Below are 14,583 nucleotides of genomic sequence, written 5' to 3' on the forward strand. Positions count from 1 at the left end.
TTGCTGGTTGACAAATAATGGGTAGAGATCATCTTTAGTGACTACATCACAACAAAATTCTAGGAAATTACCATAAAGTTTTCCTAGTAGAAATGATCTTTTTCTTCTTGAATGTTCATTTAATATTTTTGCATCAAAACGAGTTTGTTGAAGTTGATTATCAATGAAGGAATCCAATCTTGTCAGTGCTTTGTAGAAATCATGAGTATAGGTGCATTCATCTTTCATTTCACAATTGGTATTGGGAGGATATTCATAGGAAGAATTAGTAGGATTACTATTCGGAAAAGTATAATTTAAGATAAATTTATAGGGAATGGATTTTTCATAGACAACTATATTTTCAATTTCAGATATAAAGGATCCAGGAATAATTTCAGTGAATAGGTTTTCAGTAGAAGAAATTTTGAAAAGAGAGTAGAATACCAAAAATGTCAACATTCTGGAAATTGAAAGAAAAGACAGAAAAAAAAATTGTTAAGTAAAGAATATTAAAAAGTTTTTAAGCAGCAAAAAAAATTCAAAAACAAAAGTTTGGAAAGAAAATAAAAATAATTGGAAAGAACAAAAATGTGGGGGGGGGGGGGTATTTACAAAAAGGTCAGCATCCTGAGGGGGGAGATTTTCAAAATATCATTAAGTCATATGTGGGGGGGGGGGGTTAAAAATACTTACATACAAAAAATTGAAAAAAAATTAATATTTCAAAGACTTGAAAAAAAAAATTTGGAGATATCAAAAAAAAATTAATCAGCTCTCAAATCGTTTATGTTGATCTCTGTTCTAGAAATTATTATGTCATACATATTTAAAGCGTATGGCAATTCATCGTAATAAACGTATACATTGTAGTCTAGAATTGACAGCATCTTTTTAATTAATTTGATGACGGTTTCGATCGGATCATTCACTGAAATCCGAATTGGGCCAATAGGCGCTATGGTTACTTTCGACTCATCCCAGCGGAATCTACTTCCGCAATATACAATTGGAAATGTGTTTCTGTCATGTATAAAAATGTCAACGAATGCTGTCACACTTTTTTTTGCAATATTTGAGATTTCAAAAATTTGTACCATCTGAAAAAAAATTGAATTAATTAATTTGTTCTACCATGTATAAGTAATTTTACCAAGATGTTGTGTTTCCATGCTATGCCAGAGAAAGATAACAAAGTATTTGCCTACACCTTGTATGTATTATGGTGCGTGAGGTTTTTCCAAAACAATGTAACTGGATAACTGGAGAAGGTAGAAAAGATATGGAATTTTGCTAAAAGATAAGATTTGTTTCCATATCTGGAGGTTTGTCAATGTACAGTACGTACTTCTTATGCTTGCTTGTTTGAGGTGTTCAAAGGTGTATTGTGAACCAGAAAAAAAATCTTGATTTTTATCAGTTTTGTGTGTAAAATTTTTGTGAAAAGTTGATATATTTTTTTTATTTTATTTTCTTATTTTATTCCTTTTTAATTAATTTGAGTTACAATGGATTCTCAGAACAATGACTTTCTTGCTGGTAAGTGAATTTTTGATTCTATTTTTATCATTAAATTGGTGTATTTTTTTTCAAAAAATTGTAGGGGGGAATAAATTTTGATTATAATTTTAAGGGTTTTCGTGTTAAATAAATAATTATGGAATTTCTCAATTTTTAGGTTTGAATGAAATAGATTTTGAAAGTGAGGAATTTCAGCCTGTAGACTTCATCCAGGAGATGACAAATGCTGAACAACCAAATGAGGTATGTTTTTTGTTGATTTAAAAAAAAAATTTTTAAAGAATAATTCACATTTTTTTTTTTTGATTTTTGAGTTTTGATACCTTTACTTTTTTTTTTTTGGTTTTGTTTGTAGACAAGTTTAAATGCTATGATCCTCGAATTGGAAATGCCAAAAAATTCCACCGTGGAGCCCCAGATGGAGCCGCAGATGGAGCCCCAGGCGGGACCATCTAGCATAAATTTAGTACCAGAGCCTCAGATTGCTGAACCACAGGCAACTGGACATCATTTTGTTGAGGTACAAATAATTAATAGAATTTTCAAAAAGTAATTCAAATTTTCGAATTAGAATACTTCCTATTATTATTTTTAAACTTTTTTTTTGTTGAAAATTTCAAGTTCAAAATTCAAATTATTTCCTTAAAGTTTGGCAAAAAATCAAAATTTACGTATTTTTTTGTGTTTTGATTAGCTTTATTTATTAATTTTTATTTCAAAATTTTCAGGTTCCTAGGTCAAATAGAACTGTTGATCAATTCAGATTTCCACTACGACATTCATACTTGAAAGCTGATGGTGTTACGAAGGGATTCTTAACACATAATGACCCTAGGGCCATGTGTGTTGATTACGAATTAGGCTTTAACAGCCCATGTATGTCTACACGGTGCTGGTTTTATAATAGCCACTTTTGGTCTATTCATGTAAGTTGGGAAAAAAAAATTTCATCATTTTTTTGTCTAAAAAAAATCATATTTTTGACACTTTTTTGTAACATTTTTTTTTTTTTTTTTGTATTTTCAGAAGGACTTAATGGAAACAATAAAAGTTCGGTTCGAAGGAGGTATGGTGAATATTAATGTAATTCAGGTCCATCCGCAGTTTAAGATATTATTTCCCTTTACTTATCAAAACTATGTGGATCTCAAAAGAAATATCATTAGATTTGGGCCATCCTATGATGAATGTTACTTATGGTTACCTACGAGATCACTGGAAACGTCACCATTGGTATTTATTTTCCTTTTTTTTTTTTTTTTTTTTTTTTTTTTTTAAATTTAGAATTTTGTTTTCGAAGTTTTTATGGTTTTTTTTTTTTTTTTTGTCATTTGTTTTTTCCAAAAAAAGGTTCTTTTATTTGTTTATTTGATTTATTTATTTTTTTCAATCACGATTTTTTGTTTTGTTTTATTTTTATTGAGGTATTTGTTTTTGTAATTTTCAGAGGCACCGTTCAAACGTTTAAGTTGATATCAAGCAAGTCCGAAGAAAGAGTGAGAAAAAAAAATTGTAAAAAGTAATTTTAATTAACCTGTAAAAAAAAAGAAAAATATTAATTTTTGTACAGTTATTAGATATGTATGTATTTAAACTAATTGTTTTTTTTTTGTTTTTTATACGTATTTTTATAGAATAAATTATACAATAAGAAAAACTACTGTTTGTTATTCATGGGGACAACCCAATATATTTTTTGAATGTTTTTTTTTGTAATGAGCTCAATTTAAAGATTTCTGAATATTTTCTGCTGAAAATCGTCATATTTCACAATTTATTGAATATTTTGAGCAGTTTTAGGATCGGAAGATCGCAAATGTCATGTTCACAGTCGTTTTTTGATGATTATGATTTGCTGATTGATGGAATGACGAATTTAAAATTAATGATTATGAATTGTGCTCATCAAAACGAGTGAAAACGATACCCATTTGTATTTAAATTTTCAAGTAGGGTATATGAATATTTTGGAAATGTTTCATTCCAAAGAAAAATCGAATATAATTCCTATTCAATAGGTACTTTACCTTGAATGAGAGCATATTTTGGGTTGCCCTACTTATAATTAAAAGCTACCTATGTACATGCTTGATATAATAAAAAACTAGCATAAAAATATTGAAAAAATAACATAGCAAAAAAAGTAGAATTTTTCATTTTTCCATTTTTGGTTTCATTGCCCAGGTTTCAATAATAATTCGGGCAGAATTTGTTCGTTTGAAATTATTACATCGAAAACGAAAATTTTATTTGGCACAGTTATGAAAAATACATAGGCTTCAATGCCTAAATAATAGAAAAGTTTGTTCATTGTCCTTTGAACATCGTCAATTTCATCCCAGGTCACATTAAAGAAGGGTACATGGTACCCTGCAACGTCTGGGTGCGCAAGATCCCATGTATCATGGTCATCGTAGAAAATAATGGTCTGTTTTTCTCTATGTACGTAATGATTGACCAGTCTCATTATTTGAGCTTTGGTGGCTTGACTTAACGGTTCAGGTTCATTGTAAGGAATCATCTGAAGGATAGAAAGAGAGGAGAGTAAAATATTGACGAATCGTTCATATTGTTACACCTTGGTGTTAGTTGGTTAGTGGGTGAAGTTAAAAATAGAAAATCACGTGCATATGTTCACTGAAGGTTAGTAAACAGTGAAGAGAGAGAAAGAGTGAGAGATAAGGATAGCTGCGAGGTTATATTGGTTAAAATCACGTAGCAGGTAACAGTACTATAAAATCAAAGCAAGATTTTTTTCTCAAGCTTGCTGTTGGAATATTTTACGTAATTTTTTTGTCAAGTTATGTACGTTCTCTGCTAAGAAATTTCTGAAGTGGTCAGTGTTGAAAATAGAAGTGATTATCGCCATAGAAAAATAATTACATTTGTCAGTGACAAATTATTGGTCAGAAAATTGATAAAAATCGCATTATTGGTCAGATATATTTTTTTGTAAATTTTCATTCTGCTCAGTTTTGATTGGATGTTTGGAAAAATGTGATACCTATACTGTGTTTCTTTTTTAAGGAAACGTCGTCCTGGGCCCAGTGGAAAACTGCACAGATTGATCACGAAATTTTTGAGAATTCTCAATATTTCCCCTATTTTCGTTTTTGATATTTTTCTAATCGTCTGACATGTACAATCTCACGTTTTATTTTTTTCTTAGTTTCATACTCAACTTCATAATTTAATGGAGAAAATTTATGTAGAATTTTAACTGGTCCTAGATAAGTAGGAATGAATTTTCCTTTAATAGGATTTTGTAAAAGTGCTGTTTCGCCTACCTTGAAAATCAATTCCTTATGCTTTTTGTCATAATTTTTCTTATTAATCAGCTGATTTTGCTCAATTAAAGATGGTACCTTTTTCCTAATTTTATCCAATTGTTCAATTTCTTCCAGTCTTCCTTTCATAGATGATGAATTAATGGATAATTTATTATCTATGGGTAAATTGGGATGTCTCCCATACACTAGGAAGTATGGAGATAATTTATGAAAATTTGATATAGGCGTGATATTGTATGTAAAAACAATAAATTTGACCAGTTTTGACCAATTTGATTTTTCATCGTTTACATAGTATGCTAGGGTTTTACATAACGAATGGTTCAATTTTTCAACTGCTCCTTGAGTAGTTGGGGAATAAGTGGAACTAAAAATTAATTTTATTCCAATTTTGGAGCAAAATTCCATAAATTCTTTATTATGAAAATGTTTACCATTGTCACAGGTGATTTTAAGTGGACATCCAAATTGACAAATTAGGTCATAAATAAAGTCAATAACTGCCGAAGCGTTTGCTGATCCTGTTGGTTTAGCGAAAGCCATTTTTGTGGACTTACACGTTCCCACTAAAATGTAAGATTTTCCTTCACTTGTGGGAAGGGGACCAACAAAATCAATTTCAATATGGCTTAATAAATCACATTCTAACACTTTGATTGGTTTTAAAAGTCCAGGTTTTGGTCCTGGTTTCAATTTTCTTAGCTGGCATTCATGACATGATTTTATAAATTTTTCAACATCTTTGGTTAAATTTTGCCAGTGAAATTTATTTTGCAATTTTTCAATAGTTTTTCGAATTCCAAAATGTCCTCCGCCTATAGCTTTGTCATGATATGAGGCAATTATTTCGTTAATTAAATGGGATGGTATTATGATAAGATTTTGTTTGGGATGTTTAAGTTGGAGAATTCCTTCAGGACTTAAGATATATCTACGACTAATTTTTTTGAATTTATTCAATTCAGATGATGGAATTTCAATTGTTTCATTTTTCAATAAAGAAATTAAATTTTTACAAAAATTGTCTTTCATTTGCTCAGCCACAAAATTTTGGTTGGTTGAAATTGTGTTAATTTCAATTCTGCTTAAAAAATCTGGGACAACATTATTTTTACCAGGTTTGTGTTTTATTTCAAAATCAAATTCTGAAAGTTTTAAAATTAGTCTCGCCATACGAGAATTTGGTTCCTTCATTTTTCTATAATGAATCAGGAGGGCATGATCAGTAAAAACGAAAAAATGTTTACCAAATAAATATTCTCGAAAGTACAAAATTGTTTCAACTAAAGCTGTTAATTCCAGGTCATAAGTGCACAATTTTTTCTGTCGTGGTTGAAGTTTTCTGCTGAAATAGGCAATAGGATGGATTTTTCCATCAAGTTCATTTTTTTGAGAGATGACCCCTCCAATGGCTATATTTGAAGCGTCTGTTTCTACTATCGTTTCTCTAGATTCATTATAAATTGCTAAAATTGGATCATTAATTAGAGCTTTTTTGAGAAATTGAAATGCTTTTTCATGTTCCTCTTTCCAAATAATTTTATCTTTTTTAGCTGGGTTGCCTTTAGTAAGATCAGATAGGCAGCTTGTAATACTTGAAAAATTTCTAATAAATTTTCGATAATGAGAACACATTCCTAAAAATTGTCTCAATTCAGTGACTGTGGTTGGTTGTTTAATTTTTCGGATACTTTCAATATTTTTTTCAATTGGTTGGATCAAAGTTCCATTAATTTTATGACCTAAAAGGTTCACTTCTTTGAAGAAAAATTTGCATTTTGATGTTTTTAATCTCAATTTTAAACGATCTAGTCTATTTAAAGTTTCTTTTAAATTTTTTAAAGCTATTTGAAAAGAACTGCCAAAAACACACAAGTCATCCATGTATGCAACTAATATTTCATATAAGAGGTCATGAAATTCAGAATTTATAGCTTTACTAAAAGCTGCAGGTGAAAGCATTAAACCTTGAGGTAAACGAGTAAATTGATATAATTGATTATCTACAATTATTGCTGTTAAATATCTGCTCTTTTTAGCAAGTGGTATCTGATGGAAACCTGCATTACAGTCAAGTAGACAAAAATATTTTGATCCTTCCAAGGCCATGATAATATTTTCGATTCGAGGGACTGAATTATGGTCTGGATACAATTTTTGATTAATTTTTTGAAAATTACAAAGGAAACGATATGAGCCATCTGGTTTTCGTAATAAAAAAGCAGGGGAACAATAATGTGAAGTTGATCTCTCTAGAATGCCATTTTTGAGCATTAATTTTATCTGCCTATTAATTTCGCGCCTTTCAATTGGAGATAATTTATATCCCCTTGACACAACAGGTGTATTGTCTTTGACCTGTAGGACATATTCTGGGATATTTGCTCTTTCAATGTTGGTTGGGTCAGTCGAAAATAAGTGCAAATAATTTTTTAAAAGGGAGAGGACAGCCTGTCTCTGATCATTATTTAAATCTGGAGAAATTTGTAATTCATTTTTTTCAGAATCGAATAATCTAGACATATTATTTGTATCAATTTGGTTAATTTGAACTATGTCATTGACATTATTTTCAGGTAAAGTTTGCGTAAATGTGCCAATATTTTGATTTCTTCGGATAGTTTGTAGAGAATGAGTAAAATTTCTCAAGTTCATTGTCAACGTATTATCGTACATTTCATAGTTTACAAGCTTTGTGCCTGTTCTGTTGACAAAAATGTTAGTGTGCATAAAAATACCTCGAGTCAGTTGTGTTGGGGTTATTGTTATTGTAAATGTACGAGTTTGTTTCCCAGCAATCGCGATATCTGCAGTAGCGATAAGTTTATTATGCAACAACATGACGGGTGTTTGTTTATTTATCAACGAGAGCCATTTATGATCCATTGGCAAAATCAATTTATTTGGATAATTTCCTAACGAAAACGTATTTTTACTGAAGTTAATTATGGCTGAATTTTCAATGAAAAAACTGATACCTAAAATAAAATCTGCATTCAAATTTTCAGCAACGTATACTGTAAGAGAAAATTTTATATTTTCAATTTGAACTGAAATATTCATTTTACCTATAATAGGTAGGGAAGAACTATCTGCTGTTGAGACTTCTAGATCAGAAGGAGATAAATTTTTGAAGTCTTTTAAAATTTTATTTGACATCAGTGATACATTACTACCTGTATCAATTATAGCTGTATATATTTTATTATTGAAAATAATTTTGATTTCAAAATTTTTTATTGTAAATGGATTTTTTTGAATACAGTTCGTTTTGGTTTTTGAAAAATTTGAGTCAAAAGAAGATATTTCCTCATCACTGAAATATTTTAAATCGGAATATCTATTTAGATTAAAAATGAAATCAGTTTTTTGAAATTCGTTCAAGAAAAAATATAAAATTTGTGATGAGGTATCTTGACCAAAAATTATTGGCGTTTTTTTTTGTCATTTAATCTGCATTTTTCTCGGATATGGCCTACTTTTTTGCATAGGCTACAAAAATCTCTTCGTTGTGGTCTTGATTGTGGTTGATTTAGTTGATATGATTGATTTGGGTTTTGATAAGGTCTAGGTCCATATGACCCAAAACGAAAAGGTTGATTTGGACCAGGAGATATTTGTCTAAATGGATGAAATCCAATTTGACTTCTTTGAAAATTGATGCGAGGAAATGGGGGAGGTGGAAACATAAATGGGCGAGGAGGAGGTGGTGGGGGACGATAAGGTTGACGTTGAAAAGGTTGTGGTCCAAAAAAGAAGGGACGAAATGGTTGAGGTCGAAAACGTTGAGGATAAAAAGGTACTGGGCGAAAGGGGAACCTATTTGGGGGGGGTGGGATTCTGTTGAGGAGTAAACTTGGCTATCGTAGCATAATTATTTTCATGTTTTATATCGAGGTTATTTATTGAATCACATAAACTATCGACATTCGAATTTTTGAGCATAAATAGCTCATTTTCTACTTTTTTAAGCCTTGATTCCTTATCCTGATTTTTCCTATAATTTAAAAGATTTTCCATGCATTCGTACTTTTGTAAGTTTGCCCTAATTTTTTCGACAGTTGAATTATCCAAAAGTGAAATTGCTTTATGAATGTCAGATTGTAAACCTTTTAAAATGTGTTTACATTTAACTGATTCTTCCATATTAGGGTTGACACTGTTACAGAGATTCAAAATGTCAGTAAAATATTGTAGTAATTTTTCATTATCATTTTGAAATCTGGTCATTAAGATATTTTCATTAGCTTCTTTCTGAGCTTTTTCATTGAAGGCCTCTAAAAATTGTGTTTTTAATTCGGAATATTTTGTTTTTTGATTGGGAATATTTCTAAAGACTTCCAATGCCAATTCCGAAAGGTACATTGGAAGTACTTTTGCTTGATGCTCGTCGCTCCAATTATTTGCTTTGGAGCATAATTCAAAGCTGTCAATAAATTTATATAGGTCATTATTGAGACCAGAAAATTTTTCGGGATCATAAATTTTTTCTTTTTGCGTTGTCATATTTTCGGTTTGAACTCTTTTACTAGTATAACAACTGTTTTGTCTTTTTACAAGACTAGCGTGAATATACCTAGCTGTCTTATTGTTTTTTTCAGATTCACCAATAAATGTTTTAATACAATTTCGAAAAGAATCTAGAGTCAATTTTTTTGGAAAAGTCAAATTTAATTTTTTTATCAAATATTCTGCTTCTGCTACTGATAGACAATAGATCCAACTGATGGATTGGGGAACTGATAATGGACTAGTTGGAGTAGATTTTTCTTGGTTTTGTTCTTGGGTTGGGGAATTTTCTTTCGATTCAGGGGATTCAAAATTTGATTTGTCAGAGTCGGATTCGGAAGTATTTAATACGTTTTCTTCAGGGGATGGAGCACTATTTGGTGATTTTTCTGATTCGGGGTTGAAAATTGTGGAATTGCCACCACTCATGAAAAATAAAGGAGAGAAACAGAAAAAATTCAATTTAGATCTGTTTCATCAAATCTGAATTGCAAATTTGGCTGATACCAATAAATGTCGTCAGAATTTTCAGTTTTTGGTAAAGTTTGTCTTTTTGTTATCTGTAATTCAACGTCAATAGTTTTAGTTGTCTTTTTTGGTATTTTGTTCGGTTTTGTGTTATGATTTCTCTTGTATTCGTAAAAGTACAGTTCAGTATCTGAATTTTCAAAAATTAATTTTGAAGGAGCGTTTTTGTTTTTGTTTGATTTTGAAAAAAGATTTCTAAAAAACTTAATAATAGCGTTCATTATATGAAATAAGCACACATATTTTTAAATTGGAAAAAAAAAGCACAAAAAAGCACAAAAAAAAAAGCAATTATTCTGAGAAGATAAAATGAAAATATAATATAGGATGAGAAATTACCTTGAAAATTGAATTGAAAAATTGACTTGAAAACCACTTTCCAGGAAGTAATCGTCTGTTGACCTTCAAGAAGAACTTCTTCACAGATTCGGACACGAAAAACTTCAGGAAAATTCGTTGAAATTCGGGAAAATTCGTTGAAATTCGGGAAAATTCGTTGAAATTCGGGAAAATTTGTTGAAATTCACAAAAAAATCTCCGATGAAAAAATTCACGTTTTTTTTAATTTTACAGATTCGGACACAAACAACTTCACAAAAATTCGTTGGAATTCGCGAAAATTTGTTGAAATTTGATTAAAAAAATTCACGTTTTTTGATTTTACAGATTCGGACACAAGAAACTTCACAAAAATTCGTTAAAATTCGTAAAAATTCGTTGAGATTCACCAAAAAAATCTCCGATAAAAAATTCACAACTTTGATTTAAAAAAAAATTCCAGTATTCAATTACGTTTATGACAGGAAAAAAAAATTCACGAATTCAAATTCGGTAGATATGAGAAGAAAAATTCAATTGAAACTTTACTAAAAATCACGAAAATTCAAATAATTTGCCGAAAAAATTCAAGTATTCAATTACGTTTTGAGAAAAACGATTTTTAATTTAAAATCACGAAAATTCAATTGATTCGCGAAAGCTTTCAAAGCTCTTTTTTCGTTGGGCGCCAAATTGTAATGGGTCTTATGGACCTTTTCAATTAAATGATTGACGAACTGAATAATTAATACTTTCACTTTATTTCACGAATTTAACACAAGTATATACAGAAACAATAAGCTTAAACCGAAGCTAAACTTAAGACTTTCGTCTACAAGATAGAAAACCGAATCATACCAAACCCTGGACTCACCAGAGTATTTGTAGGGAAAAATCATCATGTAAAGGGTTGGCTAAAAGACATTTTGACTTAAATTGCTTAGACATTTTGACTTAGATTGCTTACGGTTCGTAATGTGCAATACTGCAATTACGAACCGTTTGTTGCACATTAGCAACTCGGAAGGGTGGTCAGTGGTTTACCAATGTTCGGCACGCGTCATATTTTTATGGCTGTGAGGCTGTGTGGCGCCAGCCGATATTACGTTTTTTTAACAGATTTTAACTTTACGTATATTTTGCCTACATGTGTCATCACAGTATCTATAAATAGGCTATGAATAAGGGATGGATTATGTATTGTAAGCGTACTACACTTTGCTGGAGCACGGTGGTGAAATCTGAAATTACGCAGATTACGTGTAAATGTAGAAGAAGAAGGGTGGATTTTTGCGGCTTGATTTGGTGTGGTTTTTTTCGCTCGCGGATTTATTATCGTTATTTTTTTTTGTTTACTTTTCTCTTGGCGGATGTATTTAATGGGTTTATTTCCATCGCGAGTAATTACAAATCTGTATTTTAATCATTCGAGTGTGAAATAAGAGTGTACTCTTGGTAAATGTTTCGAGTTTACGGCTAGAGATGCCCACTTTTGAAGTTTGAGTTGTGGCGTATAATTCAAGAAAAGTATGGAACAGAGGAAATTGAATACAAATTGGCAACAACGACAGTTTTGATGATGACGCCATTTTTTAAAAGAAATTTTTGTGCTTCCTGAAAAAATTTCTATATGTCATTCCATGCCAAATCGGCGGATTTTCGCACGAGGGGTCTTCGATTTTTTTTAAAATCAGATCATGTTTAGAGGTCATCAAACGATGACGAATGACGCAAACCCGACATTTTTTCGATTTTTTTTTGGCGGAGCTACGTGAGGCTTCAAAGTTCTCCATCTCCAGAATGGCCGAAAATGAAAAATTTCAGTTGCAAATTGCTCCGGTTGTACGTGGTATAGAATTTTGAACATTTTTTAAAATTGTAGTACTTTAGGAGAGTAATCTACGTATAATGTCAAAATCAGTGTTGCCACTTTCAAAAACCTAAAAAAAATGGATTTAAAAACTTATAATTTGAATATAACCACGATGTCCGCGTGTAACAATTCTGAAAAAATTCTCAGTTTTAGTCCTTTTTATGTACATAGAATAACATATCAAAAAATTGGACTGGCATTTTCATTTTCGAGAAAAAAAAAATTACAAGTTTGGCACTTATTGCAAAAAAATACCATCAAAAACCTAAAAAAAATGAAAATTTTTGCATTTTTGAGATATTTTACCAATGTGTAAACGAACATTAAAAAAATTCCCTCCCTCGCAATTTGTCAACGCATTGATGATGAATTTTCCGTTGACAAGGCTACAACCTCTCCAAATAAACCGATTTGCTTGAGATTTTGCACAGTAAGTAGCAATTACATATGATGTAAACGACCCACTTCTATGGTCAACGAAAAATTTTCCTTGGAGGGGGGTTAAGGGGGAAAGAAATTTTTAAATTAAGAAACAGGAGGTCAAAAATGATTTTTTTTTGAAAAATGGAATTATATTATTCGAAATTAGTTTTCGCTTGACACAAACATTCGTGATTTCAAAAATTGCCTCAAAATGCTAATCTCAGATCTCCATGTCTACATCATTTTTCACTGTAGAAAGCTTGTAAAAATATCAAATTAGAGCTCTCGTTGAGGCGAAGAACATGTTAAAAATTCAGAATCATACATTAATATTCTGTTATTTTCTTATGGGAATCTTTTCGTTCCACTTGAACCAACCATCTGTTCCACTTGAACACATCATCGGGTCAAGTGGAACAAAAAAAGTTGGTTCGGAAAAAAAATTCTAGAACCAAAGTTTTTGAACCAAATTTGAAAAATGAGGAGTCATTTTGTAGCCAAAGCATGGGACTAGACAACAAAATATTTACGGGATCTCAAAGTTGAAACAGGTAGTCACAATTTTCAGTCAGTAAAAATCGTTTCACTTGACCCAGTTTCACCCCTAGTAAAAATTTTTATGAAAATGGTGTTCTTTTCATTTGTTTAAAACTGTGGCAAAATTTTCCCAATATGTATCACTTGCAAAATCATAGCCAGAAAAATGGTACCTATTTCTTGTAAATTCATGGACAAATTAGGGGGAGGGGGGATTTTTCACATGTGCGTCTACATATTGATGAAATATCTCAAAAATGCAAAAATATTCATTTTTTAGGTTTCTTTCTTTGTTTAAAACAGTGGCAACTTTTTTCAATGTGTTTCACTCTTAAAATTATAGCACGATGAATGGTATTTCTTGTCAATTCGTTGACAAATTGTCAGGGAGCGAAATGATTTTCAAATGTCAGGGATGCCGCTGATACTATAGATTGCTAATCGATTAAGTTTCCTCCATTATCGCGATTATCGTGATATCACGATACCAACAACTTGCGATATTTTCTGCAAGGATCGCTAGTGTGCAACAAGAAATTTACGCTCTTTTACACTCAAGGTTGTTGACTTTTGGAAGTAAACTCCACCCACAATTTTGACATGTGCAGTGCCCGATTTTTCGCATTCACTTTAGCGATTCTTGCAGAATAATCGCAAGTTGTTAGTATCATGATATCACAATAATTGCGATAGCTCATTTATTCTATCAATCAATTCAATAGTTATCATGATATTTAATATCGACGGCATCCCTATCAAATATTTGTCTACACATTGGTAAAGTATCTCAAAAATACAAAAATTTTCATTGGAGAATCAAAATCAATAGTGAAAAATCGAGCTATGTCCTTTTTACCAGAAGAAAAGTTGACACGACTTGCTCACTAATGTTTAATAAGGATGAAATACTTTGAACAAATGTCGTCAAATATCTTGGACTACACCTTGATAACCATCTCCCATGGAGAGGTCATATTCTGAAGAAGAGAACTCAACTCGACAAAAAATTAATTGCTTTATTGGCTTCTTGGAACTAATATGCTGAACCAACAAAACAAGATCTTAATATATGTACAAAATTAATGTTATTCAAACCAAGTTGGTTGTAAGATATTGTACTATGGAGTTCGGCTAGTGAATCCAATATCCTGATGATTGAAAGATTCCAGAACAAAATTCTAAGAAAACTTATAAACGTGCTGTGGTATGTGAAGAACAACACAATTCTCGAAGATTTGGAAATACTTAGTGTGAAATCAGCGATATCTATCAAGAAAGAATTTCTAACCAGGACAATTAGTAAAGAATCTTTTGGATCATGGTGTTATAATGCCTGCAAGCCTGCATAGATGCTACCTACATACCTGTGAGATTTCAATTTTAATCAAGTATGCAAGCTAAATGTTACTATTTTGTAACAGATTGCTTTTCTTTTTGTTCCTTCAAATAAATAAAGAAAAACTTTTGATTTCTGACAGAGCTGTGGGACCAAAACAATCCCGAAACTGAAACCGATTCAATCTCAATTCAAATCCAAATCCAAATCCCAAAACCAATTCTGAAACTGAAATCGTTATTTTTTTTTATCCCAACACCGAAAAAATC

The 14,583-nt window shown here is 30.9% G+C and overlaps 1 protein-coding gene and 1 long non-coding RNA gene across 2 annotated transcripts; one reads left to right on the top strand and one right to left on the bottom strand.

The window, feature by feature from the left end:
* The first annotated feature begins 660 nt into the window (after nucleotides 1-660).
* On the top strand, nucleotides 661-3,157 carry LOC135837039 (uncharacterized). The gene is made up of 5 exons (XM_065352172.1): nucleotides 661-1,743; nucleotides 1,856-2,020; nucleotides 2,229-2,426; nucleotides 2,527-2,733; nucleotides 2,948-3,157. Exons 1-5 carry the CDS (start codon nucleotides 1,717-1,719, stop codon nucleotides 2,966-2,968), a joined length of 618 nt encoding a protein of 205 aa, XP_065208244.1. The 5' UTR covers nucleotides 661-1,716; the 3' UTR covers nucleotides 2,969-3,157.
* LOC135837040 (uncharacterized) lies at nucleotides 2,737-11,747 on the bottom strand. The gene is made up of 2 exons (XR_010557127.1): nucleotides 10,167-11,747; nucleotides 2,737-4,021 (listed from the first exon to the last, which is right to left on the bottom strand). It is a non-coding gene; the product is annotated as an uncharacterized LOC135837040 (long non-coding RNA).
* Nucleotides 11,748-14,583: the final 2,836 nt, after the last annotated feature.

Source organism: Planococcus citri, chromosome 2 (assembly GCF_950023065.1).
Source record: "Planococcus citri chromosome 2, ihPlaCitr1.1, whole genome shotgun sequence".
Taxonomy (NCBI): domain Eukaryota; kingdom Metazoa; phylum Arthropoda; class Insecta; order Hemiptera; family Pseudococcidae; genus Planococcus; species Planococcus citri.

Excerpts from the sequence above, each read along its gene's own strand:
- LOC135837039 (XM_065352172.1), top strand. The coding sequence starts at position 1,717 with ATGACAAATGCTGAACAACCAAATGAG. Across the intron at positions 1,744-1,855 it reads ATGCTGAACAACCAAATGAG|ACAAGTTTAAATGCTATGAT; the intron begins GTATGTTTTTTG and ends TTTTGTTTGTAG. Across the intron at positions 2,427-2,526 it reads GCCACTTTTGGTCTATTCAT|AAGGACTTAATGGAAACAAT; the intron begins GTAAGTTGGGAA and ends TTGTATTTTCAG.